The 27,325-nt window shown below is 56.2% G+C and overlaps 5 protein-coding genes across 5 annotated transcripts; all 5 read left to right on the top strand.

The window, feature by feature from the left end:
• Positions 1-42: 42 nt before the first annotated feature.
• Positions 43-1,043, top strand: BESB_069490 (uncharacterized protein; the record flags this gene model as incomplete). Its single annotated transcript, XM_029365342.1, has 2 exons — positions 43-220; positions 973-1,043. The coding sequence occupies 2 exons, from the start codon at positions 43-45 to the stop codon at positions 1,041-1,043; spliced, it is 249 nt and encodes an 82-aa protein (XP_029218925.1).
• Positions 1,044-3,277: 2,234 nt separating this feature from the next.
• On the top strand, positions 3,278-4,000 carry BESB_069480 (uncharacterized protein; the record flags this gene model as incomplete). The annotated part of the gene is made up of 1 exon (XM_029365341.1): positions 3,278-4,000. One exon carries the CDS (start codon positions 3,278-3,280, stop codon positions 3,998-4,000), a length of 723 nt encoding a protein of 240 aa, XP_029218924.1.
• Positions 4,001-7,140: 3,140 nt separating this feature from the next.
• Positions 7,141-10,265, top strand: BESB_069470 (uncharacterized protein; the record flags this gene model as incomplete). The annotated part of the gene is made up of 2 exons (XM_029365340.1): positions 7,141-7,353; positions 7,773-10,265. 2 exons carry the CDS (start codon positions 7,141-7,143, stop codon positions 10,263-10,265), a joined length of 2,706 nt encoding a protein of 901 aa, XP_029218923.1.
• A 4,409-nt stretch (positions 10,266-14,674) lies between these two features.
• BESB_069460 (uncharacterized protein) lies at positions 14,675-21,665 on the top strand (the record flags this gene model as incomplete). The annotated part of the gene is made up of 12 exons (XM_029365339.1): positions 14,675-15,282; positions 15,611-15,706; positions 15,953-15,993; positions 16,282-16,348; positions 16,868-17,042; positions 17,688-17,787; positions 18,077-18,139; positions 18,563-18,887; positions 19,166-19,880; positions 20,025-20,516; positions 21,050-21,119; positions 21,568-21,665. The coding sequence occupies 12 exons, from the start codon at positions 14,675-14,677 to the stop codon at positions 21,663-21,665; spliced, it is 2,850 nt and encodes a 949-aa protein (XP_029218922.1).
• Positions 21,666-24,747: 3,082 nt separating this feature from the next.
• BESB_069450 (uncharacterized protein) lies at positions 24,748-25,948 on the top strand (the record flags this gene model as incomplete). The annotated part of the gene is made up of 3 exons (XM_029365338.1): positions 24,748-25,092; positions 25,396-25,482; positions 25,862-25,948. The coding sequence occupies 3 exons, from the start codon at positions 24,748-24,750 to the stop codon at positions 25,946-25,948; spliced, it is 519 nt and encodes a 172-aa protein (XP_029218921.1).
• Between the last annotated feature and the right edge of the window lie 1,377 nt (positions 25,949-27,325).

Genomic DNA, 27,325 nt, shown 5'->3' with positions numbered 1-27,325 from the left:
GTAGCTTCGACTAACCATCAACATGCGTTATCAGAGCAGTCCATGGCTTCCCGCTCAACTGCTAATCCTCTGGCGTCTGCTATCAAGCCGTCAGATCTCCAGAGAGCTCAAGAGGCGCAACTGGAAAGGTGGCTTCAAGTTGCGGCTACCGGTGTTTTCAACGATTTAGCATGGGGATGCCTTAACGACAGTGGACATGGCAACCAAATGTCTGTCCCATGTATGCTTCAGTGGGAGGCGCAATTTTGCCTGGCTAACTATCTGCTGGTAGATGCCCTCAATTCTCGTAGGAGGTACCTACGAGAGAACTGGCTTGTGAGTGACGGCTCTTGGGACGGGCTCAATGAAATGAGCCGGCTCTGCCAACCACAGGTGCTCGATTGGGTGACGAAACGGACGGCCAATTGCCAAAGCGCCATGACGTTTATGAAGGCGCAGTTCCCGCCGACGGAGTGCATGTAAGTGGGTTTTTCGGCAAACAGAACCTAGATAAGGCCCGCCCTCCCTTAACGATGACGGATGCACAACAAACCAACAGCGCAAAAGTAAATGGCACCGTTACCAACTGTTTTCCACGTATATTTTTTGAGACGTGAAGATGCTCAGGTTGTCTGCAGTTGTAGCCTCTAATCCACGCGCAAGCCGCACATTCTGTTTGAAAAAGAATGACGTTCGCCGACAATATGGGCACGTCACTGAGTTGGTGCGAGACACTCATGAGGCATCCTGCCAACCGTGGGACAACGGATTCGGTTCCCGGCTTCGGATGTCATCTCGCCTGCGCGTTGTGTTCCAGTTTGATACGGTCGGAACGTTTTTCATGACATGCTTCATTAAGTCTCCTATGGAATGTTCTGTCGGTCCACAACTTCCACGACGTTAATGAGGTCCTCCGCTTTAAACGATCTCGAAACACGTGAACAAAGAAGGTTGGGTAGCTACCCTTTTTGTCGCGTTGGATTGTTCTCACAGGCGAGAAAAATGGCCACGGCTATTTTGACTCTCCGGAGCTCGCTGAAGCGGAAATCATGGATGTCCTGTAACTGCGCTCAGCCCAGAGTCACCATCCTAAGCTGTGCCGGTGCTGTCGTTGTAGGTGTCACCCTGCATCCCACGCCGCCAATGCGTATCTTGACCACGCAACTGGCAACAGGCGCACCGCTTCTGAATTGCCGCATGCATGCGACTCCTGTTTTTGCGTATGCTTGCAGAAAACTCTTTCGTGTAGCAGGACATGCTGTGGTTTCAGTCAGCCGATGTGCCCCGCAGGCTCACCCCCTGCTCCCTATTTTGCTAGGCCTTTCCTCATTGCTTGCTGCGTGCGTCTCTCTCCTTTGATCGGTTCGGAGCTACGCGGATTAAGGCGTTCGCCGTTGCTAACGCTTGATGCCTCTCCACCAACACGCTGCTGAAACCCAGTTCTTCACGGTAACAAGGACCTACTGGACCAAGCAGCATGAATAAAGCTTCCAGAATCGTGTTCGACGTTTTCTGAAAACGAAGGTGATGCGATCCGTTTGAAACGGTGGTCGGCAGGAACGACCTGTGTGGTATTGAGAAAGGTTTGGCGTCTGTATGTATCGCACACTGGCTTAATACACAAGCTCCCCGCACGGTACTCCTCAGCGAAGATTGGAACTCCTTCTGTTGAGGAATTCACTGATTCTTTTCTCATTTGAATGAGGCTGCCGATCGACACCAATACTGTCTCTACTCGTACCATGGCCGCGGGCTCGCGACGACTTAAAGCCGAATGCAGTCTCTCTGTGCAGTATGCCACATTCGGATGAGCTAGCACGATGTGATAACGTCGCTGGAGGTGTTGTGGAGTCGCATCCCAATGAAGCTAACCGGCGTGAATCTACATCCAACATCAGTGGTCTGAGCTAATCAAATTGCTGGTCTTCGGTTTGCCGGTGCCGGCCAGCGGTTACTGCCATACGCTACAGCTCGAAACGTCAGACCGCGCTACCACATGCGGCGACGCAGCAACACCAACGGCTATGGGCGCTGCCCTCGTTTAATATGTTCTTGTTCACAAAGATCCAAAAAAATCGGCGGCAGATTAGTCCCTTTTTACAAGCCGTGTCCTCCAGATGCGTGGGTGACACGGAAACGCCTGGGGGCCTGAAGCCTGGCCAATCCTGGTTGCTCCTTACCAGACCTAACTAGGGAAGACTTCACTTGAGTGAAATCGAGTGAAACAGAAACGGGGCATGCGATCACCTCAGCACATCGCTCTGCCTCCGTTTGGGCTGAACGTAGCATGACAACCTTCGGCCACCGGGACTCATGCGAGACTGCTCAATTGAAGAAGCCGAACCCTTTCAAGGAACAAATTTACCAGGGAAGGAACGTACGCAGATGTGTGCTGGAAAACACGGAAACAGTCCACCAGCGTTGGCAGATACCGGCAACTTTACAAAAATGTATTATGGAGGCAGGACAGTAAGTGCCTGACCAATTCCTCGACCAAGACTCAGCATGAGTGTGTGTGTGTTGAGTGTTTGGCGTACGTGTAAGATTCTAACTGTTAACAGTTGCCTGTCGCAGAAGCAATAGAAACTCGGAATGGCGATCTCGGATGAGGCGGCCTGGATGAGGCGGCCTGGATGAGGCGGCTTGTGGTCACCAGCGAACTTGAAGCTTTGCCATTGCCGTCGTGCCCTACTTCGCATGCAGCTGCATGCAGAGACTAGGCGCAGAACGCTCGAGGATCTTTCCGTGGAAATCATCTTCCCAAATTCGTACACGTCAACATTCGTCGCACAACTGCCTTTTCCTGTCACATTCTTTGCAGGCGTGAGGTGCTCCTGCATGTAGCCAGTCGTCTCCATTTCCGTGTCCGGCGACGCGCTGGCGGCCTGAGAGACGTGCGCTGGACGTATCGGCGATCTTTGGGCTCTCCGGTGAGGATCATCTGCCCATGTTCTTCTGGATGCCCTTGTAAAAGTCCAACGTAAAGGAGTGAACATCAACGTGGCGGCTTCATGTGACCAGGTGGGATGCGGTCTACGACACGTTGACGCCCTATCCGGTTGGCACGCGCAAACGTACAAATAAAAACGTGGCTGAATCGAAGTCGTTCACGTGAGAGGGACGATTTGTTCATAAACCCGTGCTGACTTGCTCAATGCCTACTGCTTGCTGGGGTACTCGGATTCGTTTTGTGGCGTGCCATTTGTGCTTTGCACTGCCTTTCCCCGCCAACCGAGGCGCCGGTAAGGCTACGCGTCACTGACACGAGAGGCCAGGGTTGAAACGGATGTGTCCAACAATGCGTGCGGATTTTCACCTCTTCGTCGCCGCGACTTCCTCTTCGTATATAGGCCGTGGCGCTTTGAGCGGAACTCTCCACAGTCGCCAAGTGCTCCAAGGCGCCGGGGGGTGGCCGAAGAGCAGACGCGCCGCGGGAAGCGCTCGCTTCCCACGAAGCCAGCTCCCGCCGCCTGGGTTGCAGAGGCAGTCCAGTGCGACGAGCCTTGGTCCTGGTCGGCTGGGTTGTTTCGCAGCAGAAAGGCCTTCTCTGCTACATGGAAGCGACACTGTCACGCCGCGTGCCTCGAGCGCCACAGCCCGCATCCAATTTCGAGGCTGGGCCTGTGCGTCGGGATCCTCCTCGGCTCCTGCGGAGGAGGCTCCCCCGGACTTCGAACGAAGACCGCGACTGCGTCCACAGTGCAGCCCGAAGGTCAGGTGGCTCGCGGAACAACTCGTGAGTCTGTCTCAGCTGGAAGCGGATCAGGTTTGTTCTTCTCTGAAGGAGCGGATGACGCCGCTCGCCAACAGACAGACTGGGGACCAGAAGGACTGGCAGCCACAAATCCCTGGAAACTTCACATTCTTTCCACATCCCGTCGGCCTCTTTGCGGCAGCCACGGGTTCGGCTCGCGTCGTGGGTGTCGGGGCGCCGAACGTTCGTGCGCTGGCAGCGACAGTGATCTGTGCGTCAGCACACGTAAGTCTCGTCCTCCTGGCGTTTGGGGTTTCAGGGTTATAACATTTGGCACTCCGGGCACAACAGCAACCTCCAGCGCTGGTCCAGTTCTGCCGTCTGAGACGAGCCTCTCGGTTCGTCGCGCCTGCGGACAATCTCGTCGCGAACTGCGTGTCTCTCACGCACTGAATCTGGCGCGGACCCCCCATGCTTTGAATTGTAGCGTCACGCTAATCGCAGCGGCGATACTTTGGTCCTTAGTGCGGCGTTGTGGATCCTAAGACCCAGCTCATTGACCTGTTTGTATAGCGAACACTCCTCGCATAGGCGTTGACTCCATCCACGGGCACATGGAGCCTGGCAGGCCTGCGGCGTTTCGCACGGACCAGGGAACACTGGAGCGAGTTCCTTCAAGCTAAGTGTCACGTGGAGTGTCTCTGTTTGCTTTCCAGGCTGACGTAGCAGCGGACGGCAGTCAGGATGCCGTTTCGCGTTCTACTGGATCGGATTCCGCGGCTGATTCAAAAGAAGCGGCACGGCAGAGGCCGGACAACCTGGCAGCAGCAGGAGAAGCTTCCGTACAGAACTCTGAAGAGTCAGCACCGAAGCATTGACGTGCGCACTCCACAGAAGTGCGTTTGTTTCCGCAATCGAAGTGTAGGCGGCCCACTGCGCGCCCCCAAGTGCTTCGTAGAGCATGATGGCACTCGTAGGCTGGAGTATCGCGATACCCTTGGAGTTTTTTGCGTTAAATGAACCTGACAGGGGCGCGTGTATGCCACTTCAGGGCGACTGAGCTGCACGGACCATGGGTCTGCCACTCTCCGTGCAAAGAGCTCGCGGACAGCTGCTGCGCGGGGACCGGAGGCAATGATCCGTGTCCCGACATGCGACGCCTGAAAATAGACTATCGTCATACGCCTCGCTACGCATTTGGAAGCGGTGGCAGCGACCACGCTGTGCGTTGATGGCGCGTGCGCGTAGCGTTCCCCGTACAAATTTTGTGCACTGTGTGCACATGCTAGGTGCCAGTATTACAAAACTGACACGGAGTTCCAGAGGACTCCTAATTTATTGCACTCGCCCGTTCCAGTGCTTACCCTGAGTTCAGACCACAGCGCTCAGTCTTTTTTCTGCGTCACTGTTTAGCGACTAACCACGTGAAGCTTCTGCCTGCCTTGTACAAGCTACTGTGGAATTAAAAGAATGATCGAGCGCCTAGTACGAAAAAGCGCACTCACACCAGGCCAGTTCCTCGGCCGCTAAGTCGTCGTGCATCGCCGGCATCGCGTTACCGATAGTTAGCGAGTTCGACTTTGAACAGGGCTCTCCGGAGTGCTGCCACGTGCCCAAATTCGCAACTTCCCAGAGGGGACGATTCGATTCAATGAAACTCGCGCACCTGCTAGTCTCCATCTGTAAGCAGGTTAGGTCTGCGTGGACCGCAGCGCACCACCAGCGCTGCTTACTGCAGGATCCGTACAGCCGCTGCCATCTCAACCGCTTCGAAAAGAACTGTCCAGCTACACACCGTATCACTTGCTGCCAAACGTGCCCGTGCAACTGGGAAGAGGTCCTGCACGTTGCTGAGGTTGGGGTGCGGTGCCCTTCTCGACGACCCCCTACAGTAATGAGTTAGTGGTCGAAGACCGAGACGCTGAGAACGACTTACCTATGAGGGCTAAATAACGAGCAGGTGTAAACGTGTGGCGCACAGAGCCATCCATCACGGCCGCTGACCCTTCAGCTAGGAACTTGCGAGGTATGCCAATTGATGGAATTACGAAATATAGGTACGCGATTATCCGGATCGTATACAGTACAACCAAATAGGGTCCTATGAGCCAGACAGCAGAGGGGGCTCGTGGGCAACGCCCGCGAGACACGACTGAGCAACTGGAGCAGTCGCAGCGACTGCGTTGCTCACGCCATGAGACTCAGTGTCAAAAAGAAGCGGCCATAGGCCGGCGTTCGCCGTGGAATACGGAATTGCTAGCCGGCGTCTCACGTAGCGAGATACGAATACGAAACTCTCCACCCTTGCTTCTCCCGTTAACCCAACGCTGCCCGTGTCTGAAAAGCGCGGGCGAGGAAATCTCTGCACGCCGTTTCCACAGCTACCCACGGTCCCTGAAGCCACTGAGCGAAATAGTATTGATGCAGACCTGGGCGAAATATCATTTCCAAAGTGCAGAAACAGAGGAAACACTACTCACTATCAACGGGTCGAGGCAGTGTTTTTGTTCTCGAGCCGCGAGTCACTCAATCTCCAGTCCCGTACGGCGGACTGCGGCATGCAAATGTGGCACGTCGCGCGTTGATTCAGTAAAGGAAGGTTCGCCGCCATCAGTCATGCATGATTTACATCGTTTCTGAAGTTGTCCGCACCATCAGCACGGTGCAAGGACTTGCATAACGAACGCGAAGTATGCCGTTTCTGCCTGGTTTTCCATTTTCGCATGTAGCAGCCGCCGGCAGAGGCACAGCCGGCGCGACATGCGCATGCAGCCGGTGCCGGACCGCTGAACAGCGTCGGCCGACAGGGGACGATCCGTGTCCTCCGGTTAAATCCGCTTGCCAGGCGATCTGTTGCTTGTCGGCGTTCATCGTTACTCTCTTTTCACTCTCGTGGCCACACGTGTCTTGCAGATTCAGTTGTTTCGTCAGAGAGGCCGCATTCCAGCGTCCGAGGTGCTAGTCGTCTCTCCAGTGTACGCACGCGTGAGTGCTCGCGGCAGTGTCTTTTTCCCTCCGCTAGTGGCAAGCGTCTGATTTGCTTCTTGTGTGCCCAAGGCAACTAGCTCCTTCGTCTGAAAGCCGCAAAGCAACCTTCAATGCGTGCGTGCTCGCGAAGTGCTTGTGTCTTTGGCGGTGTCTGCGACCAGCGAATGCGGTAAGCAGCGAAATTGCTGGCTGGGGTCCACGGTGGGCGACGCCACTGCTGGCTGCGCGGTTTGTCGGGGACTTGACTCTTCCCCCTGCGCACGAGCGTCTCAGATGACAGATGAAAAGCTGGAGAGCGCTGGCTAGCGTGGATTTCCCCTCGTCTAGGGCCGTTCTGTACTCCACTAGACCAGCGCACCCCGGCTGAGCTCCACTTTGCTGCGCGCGGGCGCCGCTCGAGTCCAGCTGCGTGGCGGTACAGGCTGGTGTCGCCGTCCTGATTCCTGGTTACATCGTGTTCCGCCGCTGACATCGCTCAAATGGTAACGGGGGGCATATGGCATCCCGACTCTCTCCCGCTCTACAGCCGAGGTAGCACCACATTCGGCCCCGGCAAAACGAGCAGCTCCCTCTCGGGAAACAACCGCCGGTCTAGCAGCAATGCCAGTGGCAGCCACGACTCGACCCACTCTCGGGGCGGGCAAAGTACAGGCAGGAGAAAAGGCAAACGACGAAGGCGCCTGAGTCGAATAGTAAGAAACCCACCGCGGAATGCCTCCAAGCCGCCGGCACCGAGCCTGGGGCCGACACGGCGGGTGCCGATGCAGCCCAAGTCTTGAGCGATGGTCTGAACTGCCGGGCCTATCCTGACAGAGCAGGTGCTATCCGCCTCCACCCCCACCGCCCCCCGGCCGCCCTCTCATACACGTTGACGTTGTACGACTGCAAGTGCGGAGCAGCTGGAGAGTATCGGCGTGTGAACCGTCGGGCTCTCGAAAACTGCACGAAGGAGTCTCATTACTTTGCCACACCTTGGCTTGCTTTTTGCGAGCTAGGCTGTTGCTCACTTATAGATGCCGCGTTCAGTCTCGGCCGTCCGCTTTGCGTTTTTCCACTGTAGGCCGCAGGGCGAGCGTAATGCGGTGCTTTCTGTCTCTCTGTGCGTTTGCAGGGGCGCCTCCTCGTCTTCATCCTGCTGCTGTTCACTGGCTTGTGGCTCATTCTGCTGTGGCGGTGGATGGGAGTGCCAACCGCGACGCCGCAGCCTGGGGAGGTAAACGTCCTGCTGAGCCATGATCTCAAAGCTGAAGATCGGGAACCGGCTGAATCCACTCCGGCGCGCGACGCAGACAAATCCGACAATGGGAAGCTCACGCAGATTCCACGAGACGAACAGGTCGGCGACGGAAGTCCAAATGTGCAGCGCAGAATATCCCCAGTCAATTCTGAGGCGCGCGCCCGTGCCTCCTCCACTACGGGGGAGGAGCGGCCTGTCGCCAACACTGAGGACAGCGTCGTCACACCGATCTCGTCGCCGCCTCCGGCACCGCGAGAAAAAGTCGTCGCGCGTGAGGGGCCCGCGGAGGAGTCCCCACGGACCCCAGCGAAGGGAGCTCGCGCCAACGACGAGCAACCGTCCATGACGCGGGACGTCCACGCGAGTCCGCAGCAGCCCCTTCCAGCGAAAATGGGACAGGGGGAAGGGGTTGCGAATCCCAAATACGATGATGTTTCACGCGACAAGGCTGCGCGTCCGTCCTCAAAAGACACCCCTGTGGACAACAACGCGTCTGCGGTCAACGAGAGGGGCGAAGAGAGGCGGGTGGAGTCGCAGGGAGCCGAAGGCGGCTCGGCGAAACCCGCAGCGAGGGAGGACGCTCGACAGAGAGGTCTTCCGCGCGAGCCTGCAAGCGAAGCGAGCGTGGGAAGAGAAGACAGGCGGCCCCCCGCGCCGCCGCGAGCAGAGGCGGACGCAGGGATGCCGAGGCGTCGCAGCGGGGACGCGCTTGGAAACCTCGAGCGGGGCTCGATGGACGCGCTGTCAAGGAGCGTTGCCGAGCAAGGCAAGGTTTTTGTAGAGAAGGTGCTGGATAGCCATCTGAAAATGCAAAAGGAGCGAAGAGTGGTGGGCGAAAGCGCCGCGCGTCAGCAAGCCGGCCCGGCGCCAGTTTCCGGAGCGGCTAGACAGACGAGGAAGGTCGCTGGCGACGCGGTGGTTCCGACTCCGGTCCAGGAGCTCCGCGGGGAGGCGCAAAAGGCTTCGGCTGGCGGGGCGGCTGCCGAAGAAGCCTTGCGCGCAGAAACAGGAGACGGGCGACAGCGCCTCCGTCAGCCTCCTCCGCCGCGTCCCGCGAGAGAGGGCGGCGCGCGTCAAGACACGGACCAGCTGCTCGCACAACATGAAAAGGGGCAAGCGTGGATGGCGGCTCGGGGCGGCAGGGTGGAGCGAGCCATGCCTCTGCGGAGAGAGACGCCGCCGTCAGAGCTACGAGTCCCAGAAGGGAGCATCGGCGATTTATTGCGTTGGCAAATGCCGTCGTCGTACGAGCGAGGGACGGCAGAGAGAGGAGAGGTGGCGGGCGCGGCAGAAAGACTGTCCTCGAAATACACATTTGCAGCCCGCGCAAGACCGGAGGGGCAAGAGATGGCGGCGGACGTCCGTCAGCAACGCTGGTCACCAGTGTTCGAGCAGGATAGGCAGCCGCATGCAGCAGCGGAGATCCGGCATGCAGCCGCGGAGATCCGGCATGCAGCCGCGGAGATCCGGCGAGATTCGCGGCTGCGGGAGGCAGCTGGGGAAGTCCACGCGGAGCGTTGGTCGCAGGCGTTCGAGGCGGACAAACAGGCGCGCGCAGCGGCAGAGTTGAGGCGCGATTCCGCCGGGGGAGGCCCGTTCTCGGCAGTTCACGGGCACGGGTCAGTTGGAGGCGGCGCGCGGGTCGATGGCGCGTTTAGTGGCAGAGGTGTACGAGTGACGCAGGAGAATTTGCGAGCATCCGAATCGATCGCAGGCCCGCTTACAGAAGGAGGCCGCCCAGATGAAGCTCGGCGCCTCAACAGATGGGCGTACGCCCAAGTCGAAAATACTGGGTCGGCGGGTGAGGCGCGACCGCACGCAGAGACTGAGACGATGGCCTCGCTGTCGGAGTCCAGCGACCCGAGAGCCCGTGCTGGTTTCGTCCGTAGCGAGGCGCAGGGGAACGTGGAGGACCGCGAACACGCGACTGCCCACGCGTTTTGGGCTGCGAGAGAAGCTGAGAAAGCAGGTGTCGTGCGGAGAGAACGTCTGTGGCAGGAAGAAGCCCAGCAGAGAGCTGCAGCTGCTCAGATGTACGGTCGAGGGAGAGGCCGCTTCCAGGCGGGCGATGAAGAGGTCGTTAAACACGCATGGATGAGGGCTGACCCGGTAAGGCCAGTCGCTGCGCGTGCGCGCACCGTCAGCGCGGAATCGGCGGCACAACAAAGAGAAGTTTCTGAAGGCTTTGAAGACCCTGCGCACCGCGCAGGATATGTTATGAGTGAAGGGGAAGGGGAGCTCAGGCCCAGTGTTGCCGCACGGAAGCCAGGTTACTTGGAAAAGGGGCCTCGCCCCGAGGACTGGAACGCGCTAAGTGGCGCCGTGGACTCTGAGGAGGGTGACGACGATACTCTAGAAGAAGAGTAGTTTCGATCTGCGTGCAGCTTCCCGAGTGGTAGTTCACCGCAGCGTGAGGCTCATGTGCAGCACTTTTGCTTTTGATGCTAAAACATTGTATTTAGTCACATTTCCGGTCTTGGTGGTGTGTTAGCGGAGACGGCCCCAGGAATTTCTCCGCAGCCATCATCTGCAGTGCTAGAGATCAACGCTGGGGTAGTATGACATCCGGATTGTCGGACGCGAACAGGTGGCGCCTCCTGCGGACCGCGTGAAAACGCCCTGTCGATGTATTGATATTCGCCGGCGCGCTCCGGTGCCGTCTGTTTGTTAAACGCCAGGCTGCTTTGTACAGTATTTCAGTGAGCGACTTGCTTATTGATTCATCAACCAGTAGAAAAAGGCAAGCGTGTAGATGTGTATCCTTTCCTGTTAGGTAGACACGCGGTGCCTGTGCACGCCGTACACCCTCCTTCGCCGTTTTCTCGCAACCATAACGTGGCGAATTCGTTTCGCGGGAGTTCTGGGTTTTTAAAGCTGCTGCACATGCAGTGTCTTCACATCTATTTCTTCCCTACCATGGATGCATCATTCCCATGACACGCGTCCTCTACTGGAAGATACACTTTTCTTCTGGGGTTACTGCTAATGCTTTGCGCTTGCTCATGCCTTGCGCCTTCAACAACACGAATAGCTTACTGGACACTGCCTACCCTCAGTCGGCTGCAATTCGGTCAGGACTGAAGTATTCTCTGCGGCAATCCACGCGGCATCCTGCAACACGGGTTTTACCCCTCGTCCGTATTCGCCGGAAGACATAGCCAGTTTCTCGGGGCCGCCGCGCACAGGCCCAGTACGTGCAGATCGAGGCGTCGCAAAGCGCGATACAGCATCTTAGAGGTAGTGCCTCATGGAAATAGAGTTGGGAAGAGGAACTTCAAGCTTAGGCATGATCGCTTGCCGGCGAGGGTGACTGGTGTTGTGCCGCTGTCTAGCGTTTTATCTCCTTTTAGAGCCGCAGTCGCGTGCCTTGAAGGATGGTTTCTGCCTACTCTTCCCCGCAGTGTCTCGCGAGTCCGCACTCACCTGGTTCAGTTCCTTTCTTAATTTACGTTCGAGTCATGCGTGGTGCGCGAGCGCCCTCTCCTGTACTGGTGGACGTGCGAGAACCAAGTGCACCACGCTGTCTGTTTCAGTCTCTCATGGAGGCACTAGCATCTGTCTAAGCCTAGAGTTGCCTGCGTCAAAAGGAGGGATGTAGCTAGCAACTCGTCGTGCAGGCTGACACGAAGCGGTATCGGACGAACTGTCATTCAAATGTTTTTCTTATGATTGAACGAACTCACGGGTTTCTCGGTTGGGGAAACTCAGGAGACTGTCACACATTAAGACGGCTACTGCGTGCAGTGTACCATGAAGGAACTATGGGTTCTGGCCGTGCGGGAGCAATCAAGAAGACTGCAAACTGGGTGGACATAGGAAGTTGACCAGCGGAGAGGAAACACCCCGTACACGGGACAAGGCATCTGCTGATATGCCCCTGCGGCGTGGGCAACTGCGGTGGATTGCAATAGACGCCATCCGAGTGACGGGCACACCGAAACTGTAAACCCTAAACACTATGCAGCCGCCTTACGAAGGGGTTGTACCCTAAACACTATGCAGCCTCCTTACGAAGGGGTTGTTCGACCGTGTCTACACTGGTGGGTGCACGGATGCGTGCGTTGGCAGTGACGCGTGAGTTCACCTTCGCGGAATAGTACGACGAATTTGTGAAACGACGGGAAACCGCCCCGTTACCTCGGAGCGCACACTCTTCAGATGCATAGGACCTGTTGATGACAGTTGAAATTAACGCTAATCTTGAGAATTTGCGGGACATACACAGCGGGAACGTAGAGACGAGAGCTGTAAACAGAGGTTGCTGCACAACGATGCCTTGTATGCCGTGAATATCACTAACCGCTGTGCCAACGGCTGGCGTACTCTGGGTTCGAAGGGAGAGACAACTGGAGTGCCGATTTGCGTCTTGCCGACATTCTGCGCGATGACCGGTGTGCCCGCACCCCCGAACTGCCCATTGTATCCTCTCTATCAACCCTTGTGTGGGGTGGGAAGAAACTGGCCAGAAGACTTTCCTGCGGTCGAAATGACACTCTTTCACGGGCAGAACCGTCTCGGCTCCTTATGCAACACGAAAAAGGAACCAGAACTTTCACTGGAAATCGTGCCGCATACATGCACAGCCCCAACGGTGTTGGGGCTTCGTTTGCTGTTTAGTAAGGCTCTAATGACGGCGGCACTTTCCAGTGCTCGAACGGATAACCAAAATAGAGACAATATCCCCTCCGTGTATGTTTACTAGTCAAAGGTTGCCAGGAAACGTCTTGGGCATGTTTCAAGCGCGCTGTAGTCTGGGCCGTTGCAAGGGGCGCGCGCGTATTGGCTGTAACAGTACGTCAGGGAGGGTTTCTACGAACACTACCTCGTGTCGGGGGGTGCGACTTGAAATTTTGTTTTTTCGCCCACGCTGTCTGCCATGGCGGCAGAAGGCGAGGGGATGCAGGTTGATACAGGAGAGGAATGTGAAGAGAATGACGACTGCTTCCTCACACACAGGATTCGGCCGTTGCCCCCGTCGCAGCATCCTTCGCTGAGGCCGACACCGGCGGGCTCTCCTGTACCTGCCGAGGTCATGCCCCATGTAGGCTTTCTGCGAGAACAAAACGGCATGGACATTACACAGTCAACTGTGGCACAAGAGCACACAGCACGTGTCGGCGGCGTGGACTCCCCGGCTTTTGACCACGGCCTGAGAAGAACCAAGTCCGCGGGCAGCGAGGATGATGCCAAAGGAGAGCTTGACGGCAGTGTGCACCAATATCGGACTCCCCCTTGCGGGATACGATTGGATGAAGGCAAGACGGTGCGAGAGAGTAGCGGAGATACACTGTGCTCGTTAGCACGCGCCGACGCTCCTCTGTCAAATGGCTTGCAAGGTTCACCGTGCCGCCGTCCGCCAGAGATACCCGGAGACGACATGGACAGTGGTGAATTTGAGAAGTTCTACGCTGCTCTGACTCGCGCATGCGAGCAGGAGGCGGTGGTGTGGACCGATTCCACATTTCCAGCCTCATGCGAATCGCTATACCGGGTGCGCCCCTCGCCTCGCAACAACTGTCTTACATGTTGCACGTTGAGTTAGAGCTGACGGAGCTCCCCCCTGAGACAGAACGACTGCGGCTCGCCTACAACCAAAACTTGCAAATCGAATATTGGCACAGAAAGGGAATCACACAGAACCAGTGGTAGCGGTTGTGGAGGGCTCTGCGCCAGGATACTCCGAAGAGACTGCTTATGGATTACCATACAAGCTTCATATTACAGTGAACGAAAGTCCACAATAACGACTTCTACACCATCTCGGTTGATGGCTCTCGGAAAAAACTGCCTGAAATCCTGCCCTGGCCAGACAGACCGGCCCATGGGATAGTTCTGTCCAAACCGGCGGGCCGTAGTACGAAGAATTGGTATGCTCCTTTTGATATGTAGTTATTGAACGAAGTTCTGTTGTGCTAGCATGGTTTCGAGAACACACCAATTTTTTCATGAGTCTATTCCGGGCCTTATGCGCTCCCGATCCGTGTCTGTGACCTTACTGAATTTTTTGCAGTAGAATGCCGTGCACCACCCGAATGCTCTATACTAATTAGATGAGCCCCGAGCGGTGAATACTTCCACGTGATTGCACAATGATTGGTACGTAGCTGCGTTCCCCAGGACTTCGTGATCGTCTCCGTTCAGAATCCCTCCCAGCCTCCGCCGTACGCCGAAGTTTGCGGAGAGAATGAGAATCTGGATCAGTCAGCGGAGAACTCCAAGCATCAGGTACTAGAGCAGCTTTGTGCTCCGAGAGTTTCGCCACCGTGGACACGCGTCCCAGCGGATGACTCTGTTAGCCATCGCTTTGTCTTCTTTAGCGCCAAAAGGCTGCCATCAACCATTCGGCAAGGGCGGTTACCAAACACAAGCTTCACTGGAGCACTCTGCGCACTGGTTGCTTCCTGCCCCGCCGCCGTGAGCCGCATGATTAAACTCACAGACAACTGGAGGTAAGCTCAACATCTCCTCTGCCAACGCAGTATCGCCGTAAAACGAGGGAACATCTAGTGAGAAAGCCCGACTTGCGGCCTGTGCCGCCCCGAAACCAGCTGCCAGACAGGCTTATCAGTCGTGATCCTTTCGTAGAGCATGAACAATCGATCACCGACGCACAAGACTCGGAGATGAATCGTAGTCACCCTAGCGGACACCAGCAGGACATGCACTGTTCGGCGTCCATATACCATCTTGTAACAGGTTTCCTGAGTGTCACCAGTAGCTCCGCGTTCGGGACCGCTGTCGAGCATGACGTGCCGTTCCTCCGCAGAAACCTCTCAATGTTGGATTTTTTTAGATGCTGCGGAGTTGTCGGCTTCCGTTTCCACGGGGCGCTTGGCGAGTGGAAGCATCTGCTGGTCGACACTCAGTTGCCATGTAGTGGCACCAACAGCAGTACGCCCAACGGCGAAGACGGCTCTAACTCTTGTGGCGGAGGATCAGGAGGACTAGTGAAGGCCATCACCGCCAGTGTCCTCAGTTCCGGCGTTCGTGCTGCGGAGGCTTCGGTGGCAGAGGAGTGTGCTGAAGCTGAAACTTCTACCGTCAGTGGGAAGCTGCTGTCGCCGCGACGAGTCCCCACCCGCCATCGGAGTACAATCTTCACAGCCCCCGTTGACTTTGGGGCCCACTTCAAAACGACGAGAGGGAGGGGACTCGCCGGGACGATAAGGGAAGCGAACCAAGAAAATGTGCCATCTGAAGGCGACCCGAGCGGCGCATCGCGAGCGCAAGGACTTGTAGAAAAGGAAACTAGCGGATCTCGTTCAAGGGGCAAAAGCACACTCAGGGGAGAGGCGAGAGAACGCAAGCTCTCAGGGCACGGCAACCGTGAAGCAGCAGAAGCAGAGCCAGGCGGCACGGAATCAGTGCAAGACTTGAATCTTTTGTGAGCCCCTGCGGATGGGAAGCATGCTCATGTGAGGCCGGTAAAGATACCGGCTTTCGTGGATGCCCTGCACTACGGCGCTTCAGTGGTATGCTACGCTCCACAGGCATTGAGCCTTTGTGGACCAAGTGCAAAAGAACGTGAGAGTGCGTTATATTATCGATCGAAGTTATTTCAAAGATGAACTCCTGCAGTCCTCTGTAGCGTAGGCGATTTGCAGTCGAACAGCTGGAAGAGATCGCGTTATCCGTCGAATACTCCTCAAGCGCCCTGAAATGCTGAAAGTAGCAAGACATAGAGAATTCTGTGTGATTTCTACCGTTTTCAGATACAGCAGTTGTGAGCATCCAGATGAATTGTGGCTTCCCATCACTGAGAAGGCCTACGCTAAATTCCTAGGATCCTACGAAGCCCTCTGTGAAAGGTGGGGCATGGTAGCTCGCTAAGAGTGACTGCTGTTCACCCCCCCTAAATGGAGCTCAGCTACTCCCAATTGCAATCTAGCCCTGCATCTAAGGAAAAAAACCGCAACTGACTTCTCCCCTGACGGAAGTTAGGCGAAGGCTACCAGGCGACTTCGGGGAACCTGGTAGTCGAGGATCAAGTTGTGGATTCTGTCTGCGGTCCGCCAGAGAAGCGGCTGTTCGGGTGTGTGTTGCGCGTTCCGCAGAAGCATCACGGACATACTTGTCGACCTCACTGGTGGCGCAGGTGAGTTTTTTTTTTTGTCGCTCCCGGGCGCTAAATGCAGGCACCTGCCTCTCTCGTGGTGCCGCTGGCGCGTAGAAGGATGTTTTGCAAACATGGAGAGCCAGTGCGGAACAAGATCAGCATTAGACCTTGCGCTGCCTCTCAAGCTATTGACTTGCTGTTTTGTCATTCTGTTCCACATGGGTTGATAGTGGCCTCCAAAAAAATCCAACTGGAATCAGGCAAACGAGTACACGTCGGTCATAGCTGCAGCGCCTTGATGCTGTGCTCCTGCTTTTCCTACCACAGGGGAAGAAATCCGATTCAAGGATATGCAGAAAGAGGGCCCGGAGGCACTCTGGTTACTGCTTTCGAGGTTCGCATCTAGTTGATACTCCATCCACCTGATAGGTGCCAACTGCGGTGTTAATAGTCTGAAGCGGGCCCTAGGGCTCGAATAGTATCAGACCAGCAGTTGTATGCGAAATATTGTAACAAGCAACTGGCAAGCATCTGCTGTCTCCAGAGATGCGAAGAAGCTGAGCATTAGATCTTTCCTACTCTGTGGACGCTGTAGCGGCCCATCCAGTTCCTCTTCAGTCCCTCGGCTGCCCCAGCCCTTCACTGTCGCGCCGCCCGCCGGCTAAGGCTCTCAGGTGAACGCAAAGAGAAATTTCCGCGGGGCTTCGCTTGTGAAAGAACACACGCCGAGAGCCTTGCAGAAAGGCCTAGCTGCAACAACGCGAAAATGGGAGAATTGTAGTCGATTCGGAGTCACGACGTGATTCAATAACGAAACGATGCACCGGTCCTCGTACATCGCCTTTGGCGCGCCTCGTTTTTGCCGTCAACCGGAATGCCGGACGGTATCTCAAATGTCCGGGTCTCTGTTCAGCTGCAGCAGGGCGGGCGACATTGTTATGGTTGCTGTGGCGAAGGACAGACCCCAATCACGGCGTGCCCCTGCAAGTGTTCCAACGGGCTCTCCCTCATCCCCCACGCGAAGTCCGCCTGTGACAAAGGATAACATCATGCTCAACAGACCATATTGCATCCTCGATATCGTCGAGGTAGGCTGCGCGACGGTGGACTCTGATGCGCTGAGGATGAAAGGTACACGGCTGTCGACTAGGCTGCGCGACGGTGGACTCTGATGCGCTGAGGATGAGAGGTACACGGCTGTCGACAAGCAGCTACAGCACGTCATCGCCTTCAAAAAGAGTTTTCCCCCTTCAGGCAGTTAGCATCAAGTGATGTGGCCTCGTTACCCAGTCGATTCCATGCACCGAAGTTGACTGTGCTAAGGGGTTTCAGCAGACTCAGGGATGCTTCTGAACGAGATGCACAATCCGCACACAAGAGAGATCCGGTGTGGCTTTTTGCATCAGTGTGTACTGCTCGGGGACTAAAGGGCCGATGGTAAAGTACAACTGCGAGCACGGTGGATAGAGGGAGGCAGCAAAACGGAGTGAATGATTTGCAGCCTTGCAATATCGTCGATGGAGAGCGTTTTGGTAGGTAGAGGCACCCAGGGGAAGAACAAAGATCGGCGCGCGCGCCTCTCTTGAGGAACACTCGCTCAACTACAGAGCTCGCAGGTGGAGGAATGCAACACGCAGTTCAGTGCGACACCCGCCAACTGAAGAATGACGTAGGCCAACGGCTTCTTCAAATTGAGCGTTTCTCTGTGTGGATGTCCTCTGCGTCCTGGGCAGTACGAGGCTTTGCGCCTAGTTCGTTTGCTCAATCCCTGGGGGCAGCCTCTCTGGAAGGGGGAATTCGCCGACTATCACAGAATCTGGAGCAAGTACCCTGGTAACTCTAACACGAAACGCCCCTTTCCCACACCTCTCGATTATGAACACCACGTGCTGGACAAGAAAAAAGTTGCTTATGTCGTTACCGTGTGGAGCTGGCACAAAGTGTCCAAAGCACGAGAGCCGCAAAGCACGCAACGAGTACAGATACACTGCCGTTAAGGTGGACATGCCGTGGAGAATCTCGTCGCCATTACTCTCCGTTGCGTTTGGCTGCACAACGCCTTCAAGAGGTGGCGGTGGACATTGTGCTAAATGTGCCGAAGATAATATTTCTTTTGCGGGAGGGCGCCCCTATCATCCTGCAGATCTGAAGGACCGGTTGAACTATCGATTCGGACAGGAATCGGGTAAGACTTCGAATGCTCCGTGCCCTTCCCCTCTTAAAATCGTTCGACCTTCGCAGGTCCTTAGGCGGAAAGTACGAGTGGATCCGGCCCGCATTTTTCAAGCAAGAAGGAAACTCGAGTGGCGGCGCCTATGCTCATACTACCGCGTGAATATCCGCTTCGTCATGACTTCGTGCCGCGTGCCAAGTCGCCAGTCCGCACGCTCCACCCTTCACTAATGCATAATGCGACCTAAATGGGGCTGAAATCACACAGAACTGGTTCGCCTCGCAGCACACAGCAGTGGATGTTTCGTGGCTATACAGTCCGGGAGGACTTTCAGGAGGCGGGGCCTCCACGAGCTGTCGCCCCATTCGCGCGTGATCCGTTGTGGGTCAATAGCATAGGGCCCTTTCTGGTTGCGGTTGGATGGTGTGTTAGCAGGCACCTTCTGGATGAAGTACGAAGATTTTGCTCAGGTCTTTTCCAGCCTGCAGCTGTGTTACCTCTTTGATTCGCTCGCGGAAGCCTCCACCGTCCGTGCCAATGTTCGGACTTTGCCGAACAACGCTCAGCAGGTGCAGATTGATCCTGCAAATGCGAGAAATGGAAAAGCAACGTCAGCTTCTGACCCGACGTGCAACGAATACATCTTCAAATTCCAGCACATCAACGAATGGAGAGGCAAAACTCTTGTCGGGCTTCCTCGCTGCTGGGCTGCCGCTCCAGCCTCGCGCGCACAAGCTCCTACGGGCCCCCTCTCTTCGAAGTGAGAAGACATATCCACAATTCATTCCACTGAAGGAGGTAGGAACCCTGCCAGCCTCGCATACGTCGTGGAACTCCCAGACGTGGTCGTGCAACACGAATCTCCACATGCTACATTTTATCCGGCCTAACCGCGCAACTCGCAGGCTCTTCTTTGCTGCCCCCCTGCAAAGCTTTGCTTGAACGAGAGGATGGGGCAGAGTTTCGAATCGGGATGGTGCGTCACCTTTGTCGCAGCAATTTCGGCTCATGCCTTGGAGCGTCGTGCCTTGGCCGCAGAAGCCTGGGGGACGCCGTTTCTATCGCAGACGCTGCCGTTTCCGAGCGCGCCTTGGCTGCCATGACAGCTCAGACAATGCAGGATAGAGGTTGGTCTGGGGTTCCGCGCGGAATCGTCCAGAAAGGTGCGGCAGCGCCGGCGCAAATGCCTCCCTCGACAGCGTCAGCCAAAACTGCCGGTGGCCCCCAAATGCTGATTCCCCCAGAAGGCGACAGGGAGCACATTTCAACTGTGGGGTCGGCCACAAAACGGGATGCTTCACAACAGCGCAGGACGAGGGCTGGGCGGGGGACTGATGCCGCTGAGCCGCTGCGTACCACGCTCGGGCCGGCTGCGTCGTCGAGGCTACTCAGCCGCTTCACTAACCATTCGTTCGCGACGCAAGAGCCCCTGGACGAACCGGATTGCTCGTGGATCAACGCACCCATGTACCTTATCACCCTGCCCACGCCGGCGCAAGCGGCGGCTGCTTTCGCCGCCAGCAGTCCAAACTCTCCTCCCGACGGTTCAGGCAGTTTCCATTCGCCAAGACGGTCCTGCGGGACGACACTTCGTGAGAAGGTCGTGACGTCACGACGCACTTCAAAAAAAAGCGAGAAGACAGTGCCTGAGGCACAGCTCTTCATCAGTCTCATGCAAGCGCCGGGCGAGGACACCGCGGGCGCACCTCCGCCCCTCGTTCCTATAAGTTTTGCGCTCTTTGACGCCCCTCGGGTACGAATTCACTTCAGGGACTCGAGGTCTGCAGATAGCGAACTGGTGATTCTGCGTCGTTATCTCGCGGTGTGATGCGAAACTCAAGCTAACTGGTGGATATGCGCATATGCTGTCACTCTTGTTTTGTGTGCGTGCCGCCAGCCTCCCTACCGGTTGTGGGAATGTGACGAATCCAGATGCATTCTCCGCGCCAAGCCCCCACCAGCTAAAACGGACACGCCTGAGGCCGCTTCACAGGCTGGAGGTCACGGCGCGGAGTTCACCCCATTGGATACGCCGGGGAAGTCCGGGAACATCCGCCGAGAAGTCACTGCGCACTGCAGATTGAGCACCTCAGGGTACCGGTGCAGCGAAAGCAAAACAAACTGGGCGCTGTCCTTAGGATCCAAGGCACCTGCGTGTGATATGAGCGACAAAGAAGCCGCGGGAGGCGCGGACGCCTCCGGGCGTCTTTTTGGCGCCGCGGCAGGAAACCCTGACGCAGCCTGCTCACAAACCGACGGCGAACGCGGCCTCGCCAAGGACTGGAAACCATCCGGAAGGAAACTCCTCCTCGTGTGCTACCAAAATCAGGGACGGCTACCAAAAAATTCAGAGAGGCCGTTCCTCCTGAGAATATTTGCCACCGTTCCGGTTAGCTTTCGTTCAAAAGCGGAGTTTCTCTCCTCAAGTAGCACTCCTATGGCGGACCGGTACAAACGTGTCTATAGCACATTGCATTGGCATTCTTGCTGCATGTGAGAACGCGCATCCCCCGGGTTTTGTTTACACCTCAGGGGACACCCCACAGGCTATGCAACTTCTGAGAGTAGAATCGGGACACGCCTAGTCGGCAATCCACTAGCAGCGTGCCTCCCTTCGGCGTCCTCGTCAAGCGGTCTATCGCGAAGCACTCGGGGCCTGACTTTCTGCTGAAGGCCCGCGAGCCCGGCCGATGAATAGGATATTTAGCGGATGCAGAAGAAGGCAACGCAGTGGGTGCGTTCACCCTGTAAAGGCCGCTAGTGTTCGAAGGTGTGGGGCAGCCGGAAAGAGTGCCTCAAAGCGAGAAATCGAGGATAGCGCTCGACTGAGGGTCTGAGGAAATGTGTAGCTGAATATGTCGCATATTTGGACGGGTTCATGAACCTTGTACATTGGGGCGTTCCCGATCGCCTGGTCTGCAGCTGCTGGTTCAGCTTCTCGAGCCGCCTCACGAAGAAGTCTTCAGCGGGGCTTGGAGTGCTTTCTGCGCTGGTAAAACTCTGCCTGCCGCCGTCGTACTGCCTCTACCTTCTTGCCGACTGGTCCTCTGAAAGTTTCGAAAGGGCAGTGGGGTATGCTTCAGGCGGAGAGCAAGGTCCAGAACCGACTTCTAGCAGACACCTGGTACACTATGTGTCATTAAACGCACTTCGTAGCAGGAGCCGCGACGCATTCTCCAACACGGAAATTCGCGGTATACTTATAAAAAACAGCCACGTGGCTCACAAGCAGATCCACGTGCTGAAGTGTGTGTGTAGACGCGTTTCGATAGTCAGGACTCAATCACTGGATTGAAGGGTGCTTTCCTCTCAGAGAGGTGTACATCAGAGGTGCCAGCGCTGCCGAATATAGTGTGTTTTCGTATGAGATCACTTACTTTTGACAGGTTCAAAGAGGCAAAACATCTCGCGCTGTCTCTAGGCTGTTTTCTGTACCGTAGGTGGACGTCTGTACCTTGAGACCATGACGAACCGTTTGGTAGCCAACAGCTCCTGGGCTTTGAATCCGCAGTACCTCTTCTATCTCGATGCCAAGTAGGTGGGCGTTCTTACACTCGTCGGGGACAGGAAGTGTAACGAGTGGTGGCCGTTTTTCCGCGCGGCTTGAGATATGGGTAGACGTACGAGCCACTTTGGATACCTGAACTTCACGTGCCAGCGCTACCTCAAGCTTCCTTTTTTGTTGTGCAAAGGTTGTGCACAGCTGAAACAAGGGTTTGCTTCCTCAACGGAGTCGCCGTGATGCGATAACAGGCATCGCGCCTGCGGTTTACATGGCGGCAGACATCAACGGTGCGTCCGCGCCCAAATTCTCTGCAGGCATCGCTTCACCTCTGTCCGGATAATCCTCCGCCGACTGCAAGCCAAGAAGCGCCGAGATTCCTCCCAGGTGAAGAGGCCCGCGCGCGTTCGGTGCTATGCGAATATCTGCCCGCAGTTGGATACCGTGGTGCACGGATCCCGTGTGATTCTCCCCACTGTGTTTCGCGTTGTGCCTTTGCATTTAATGGCAAAAGCATCTCCGTGCGGACGAGAGAACACGAGCTGTACCTGCCCGGAAAAGGCGGGGACATCGCCGGTCACAAATGTGCATCTATGGCAGTCGGTAATGCCGGCGAAAAGCGAGAATGTCCTACATCACTGGGCGACAGTGTATTCTTCAGCGTGACTGACCAGACCACTGCCTCCTACTACTGCTATGACTACTGCTGCGTGCACGCCAGTTTCGTCCGCCGACTCGGTTCGCATGAGCCTGCTGCTGTTCGCACTCTGTCTTTGCTGGGCCTGCAATCTTCATCAGATAGGCCTGCTGCTCACCCGCCTGCTGTCAATGCGCTGCACGCCCTCGCTGTACCTCGCGGGGGCTGTCAACGAGATCGCCCGTCAGGAGGGAGGATCGATAGACTTCGCCAGAGGGCGTCCAGCAAACCCAAGGTGCGTCCTCACCTGTGGCTCACGCAGGCGTTGAGGCTGCGGGTGGGGAGAAAAGTCGAAGAGGAAGTGTGTGTGTCGGATGCCAACTTACAGCTTGCCTATATAGAGAAAGAGGATACAGGGTGAGGAGGGGGCACACACCCAAACAGACTTCGTATGCATGGCACTGGGTGTCTGCGCTGAGTAATAAAAACCGGGTGCGAACACGCGTTGTAAAGGGTTCAAACAATTCCAGGGGGCACACGCGCCAGCGGGCTGAATCTTGGCAGCCGAGTACCCGCTTCCGGGTTTTTCCGGGGTCCCTACCCCTGCGGGGTTCTGCTAAACAAACCCTGAGTCTTGCTCCGTGCTCGCGTCACGTGGAGGTCCCTGAAGCTTGGCGGGGGCGAGCAAAGAAAAGTCCTCGCGGTTTCCTGTACGAGCACGAAGAAGGGGCACCGCCGGCGCAGGCGGATTCACCACCGAGGGAGAACTTTCCTCTAGGAACTCCCTCTTGCGAAATGAACAACCGAAACTCCACGTGAGCAAAAAGCCAGCCGCGGGTCTCTGCGGCAGCCGTCCCCGTCATCGCAGTCCTTTATCCGCCTTGCAGTCGTACCACTTTTGTGGCGTTTGGGCAGGGTTCACAAACACAAAGGAACTGCGGCTTCCTGACCGCTAGCATCCCGACTGAGAGGGCGTAGTTTGCGTTAGAGGCCGACGCCTTGCCGTCGGTATATCCTTTGCGAGAAGGACGAAGGCGCGACCCGAGCTGCCGTCGAAGTTGTGGACTATGGACGTGAGTCGTCACCCTGGTCACGTTCTTCGCAGGTGCGGTCCGAAGAATGGCGGTTGGAAAGCACTTTCGGCTCGGATGACATCGCATGCCTACACATTCGCCTCCCAGCGACAGACGTGAGCAGAAAAAGACGGCATACAGGCCGACATCCCTGACAGTCGTGGGGCACATGAGTCGCAATGGCGGACTGAGGTCAGCCGATACAGCAGAGAGGCTGATAGTAGGCCCGCGCGCGGCTCCGGTCCTCGCCAAGACAACCACGCAGCGAACGAAACTGGCGATCGGTGAAATGTATTGACGATGACCTATGAGAATATCGATATTTACCGCTCCCGTAGGACCCCTTTGTCGTGGTACCTTCCATGACTGAAAAGGGACCTCAAGACACCTTCACGCTCTACGTATATAGCGACAAACCGTTGAAGGTATGCTGCTAAGACACGGGATATCTTCGCCCTTTTACGTGGGCTGGATTGGGGGTGTGAAGCGGAAATCAAACAGCCATTGCGGTTGAACCGGGGACTCCCACACTGCAACGACAGGTTCATCGCTTGGTGCTTCTTATACTTGTGCACGCCAGTAGGGAGAGCGCCCGATCCGTAAATTGGATAGTTGCCAACATGTCGTTCCAGTGGTCCGTGCCGGCGCTGTTCAGACTGACTCTGAGGGCGGGACCCAGAAAAGACCTTTTCGTCCTTGGCACACCATAAGGCGAACGAAGGGTTTAGGATTAACGAAGGATGAACTGCTAGGGTTTCCGCTACATTGTAAGCACCCGCGTGGGGCGGCCCGTTCTCAACTTTGTACCATGCCTTAGTCTCCATCGAGTTCGGTGGACAGACAGGGAATCCATAGCCCCAAAGCTGGCTTGGCACATGCTGATGACCGCCGCAGACTGACGTCTCGTCCCAAAATACCCATGCGGACGTGCGTCTGCCCTCAGAGAGTAGTGGACCTGACAACGGCACCTCACATAATCTTTGCGAGCGAGTGGAGTCTTGAAACGGCAGGTGGAGCGCACGTCTTCAGCAGGACAGCCCATCGACCGCAGCCAGGTCTGGGTTCAGCCACCGGGTCGTCGGATGGTAGGTGGCAGCAACGCGTGACCGCTGAAGTGGCTTCACCTTGCCGAATGTGTGTGCAGTCAGAGCCGTCTCATCCGTTGTGTGTGTGTTAGCACGATGGTGAGTCTCGTTGCCGAACGAGAGAATTCGCACGCGGCAAGGCACGACGTGGGGTAGCGACTTCTGTTTCTACTCCTGCAGTCGCCCAGCAACGCAGTCAGCATCCCGTCCCGCATACCCCTCCATCATCTCCAAGCGACCTGCTGGGGACGAATTCAAAGACCGGTGCAGAAGCGAGATTTTTGTGCGCGAGCCCTCAAGAATCTGAGCAATCTCCAAAAACGATGAACCCACGCTCGGTGAGCTCAGGACTGGGAAGAGGCAATCCTCTTCCTAGTCGTGAGCACCTGACTCGCGCGGCCTCGGGGCACCTCGACAACAAGAACGTACCCCATGCAGAGTTGTCCTCTCAGCAGCATACAGCTTACTTGCCTGGAGCGACCAACTCTGCGCTACAGCATAGTGTGGATTTCCGGGAGACGCGCCCCCTACAGGGAACCCCCAGCCGACCAGCGTTTCCCGCTTTCTGGGAGCAAAATCCGTGCTTTCTGCTGACTATCGAGGACGACGTCTCACTGCGAGTCACGCTGAGCCGGAATGAAGACAAGTGGAGAGGTGCCTGTGAACAGGTCAGTTATTCTAATCAGGCCTAGATCTTGCCGCCAGGCACCCGTTCTGGGCGGACCACAGGCATAAACGGGGTCGAAAGACAGGACGGCTGTCGCTGTCTCCAAATCCGCACATCTGGCGCGGGACAGTAGCTTTACCTGTGCATTTTCCAGTCTAGCTTCGCACGTGAGTCTAAGCGGGGAGTCTCACCTTTTGCTTTTTGGTCGTTGAATTCGGTCGGAGGACTGCCGGGGCGAGCGCTTGACTCATCACAGTAATGATGAAGCCGGAGTGGTCTACGACATCTTTCTTATGCTGTGCAGGACCTGGTGGGGTGCGCCATGGCCCTCTACTTGCTCAAGGGCAGCAATGTGGAGGCGGCAGCCATTATAGAACATACACCTTTTGTCGTAAGAGACACGTGGAGCTGTGCATACTGGCCACGAACAACGGCGCCTGAATATCATCTTTTCTACAGCTGTATTGCCGACTTATAACCAGAATTCCTGACTTTGGGTGTGAGTTGAGATGCACCAAAATAGAACTTCTTCCCACCTAGCATGGCTCAGCGCGCGAGGGCTTTGCGCCTGCAGGTACATTCGGAAGTTTCCTTTACAGTGACTCTCAAACTACCAGACGGTCATCGCGACGCCAAATTTCTCATTGTACCCAGCACCTACAAGGTACGTTATGGTACTTCGTTTTGCAGGGGTTGTGAGGCCGGGCAATCTTGCCTAGTAAAGCACCCTACACGTTGTGTCGTCTCGCTTCCGTTTTTCAACTCTGCAGTCAGGAAAAACAGGCGAGTTTTTGCTTCGCATAAGCGGCAACAACCATAGATTCGCTGTCCAGGAGATAATCCAGCAGCAGACCTAGTCCCCGAGCATGTCGAATGAAAGGAACTCACAGCACCATCCCCTACGCGACCCTTTCCAATTCCCCCCCTGCCGCCGATTTTAGGATTTGTTTGTTATATCTCCGTGCAATCTTGTCATGGCACAAGAGAAGCCTCTTGTCTCTAATGGTAGCTGGTTCATCGTGAAGAGCTGCACAGCCTGAGCCTAATCCCTGCAAGCCTTGCAGGATCCTGTAACTGGACTTGAATCCCGTGTGAAACCGCTTATATCCATCACCAAAATGTCCACCTGGTGGGGCAGTTTGCGTCATTCGGGATCGATAGAACTATCCTCATGTCTACCTGTCATCCATAAGTGGCGTCACAAGCGGTACCACCCATCCTAAATCCTAAGATGTGGAGCTTCGTACCGGCGGGATCCCTAACGCGTACGCCACTGGACAAAGGATTCGACCTCACTCTGTCAACCAGCCTTCCGGCACCATCTTGAGCAAGACACGCCATCTATGAGTTACAGTGCGTCGGAGAAACATACGAGGATGTTACTATTTCCAGCGATTAAAGCAAGGCACGTGCGACGTGGTCCTGAAACACTTATCAATGACCACTTGCAGCTGGCCTTTGGGGCTGCTTCTTGTAGGGGTATTGGCACGCAGTGATCTCGCGCAACGATTAGCAAGCCTCTAGCGACACCTTGTTCATGCAGACACTGTTCGCCATATACCTCCCTTTCCGTCATCATCCCGACTTTGCCGTGCCACACAAAACCGCGTGGTCGGTGAGAAACAACTAAACGGTGAAATTCTTTTGAGGAAATGCTTCGTTGGGACCACGAGGGCGAAACTTAACAAAGATCAACCGCCGCAGCGCAAGCGGACAGTTACCAGCAGCCCGCCTGGCTGGCCCAGGTCTTGGTGTAGTGCCGTGTCTCCCCTTGCAAAACAGTCCACCTGGCAGAACACCGGCGTGAACTGTCAAAATTGCTGCCGTATGGGTAGAGCTACCGAAGTGGAGTACAGCACCGTGTATATCCGCAAGCTGAATCGCCGTGCCGCCGGCGTATGCCGTGACTCTGCGAGCACGGGTACAGTTGTCTGCATGTCCTGGGACATCGGCGGTACTGAGATGCACGCGGCACACAGCCTCACGTAAGACTATCCCACGTCCTTGCATACTAGTCAGTTTAAAGCTGTTGTGGTGAAAGAGGTGTTTGTGCAGGTGGCAGCATCGACGGCAAGGGCGCCGCGCGGTTGCCTAACGACGAAGCGCCCGGGCTGCTTCTACGCTGCAGCTCGTGCGCTTCTACTGCAGCGGTCCCTCGGGTGTGCATCTGCTATGTTGCGAAGCAAAAGGAACGAGCATTAGCGCTAAGTGTGCTTCCATTTTCGTTTTCGGAT

This window comes from Besnoitia besnoiti, chromosome VI, assembly GCF_002563875.1.
Source record: "Besnoitia besnoiti strain Bb-Ger1 chromosome VI, whole genome shotgun sequence".
Taxonomy (NCBI): Eukaryota; Apicomplexa; class Conoidasida; order Eucoccidiorida; family Sarcocystidae; genus Besnoitia; species Besnoitia besnoiti.
Note: the sequence above shows the minus strand (reverse complement) of the source record. Positions and strands in the feature narration are given on the sequence as shown.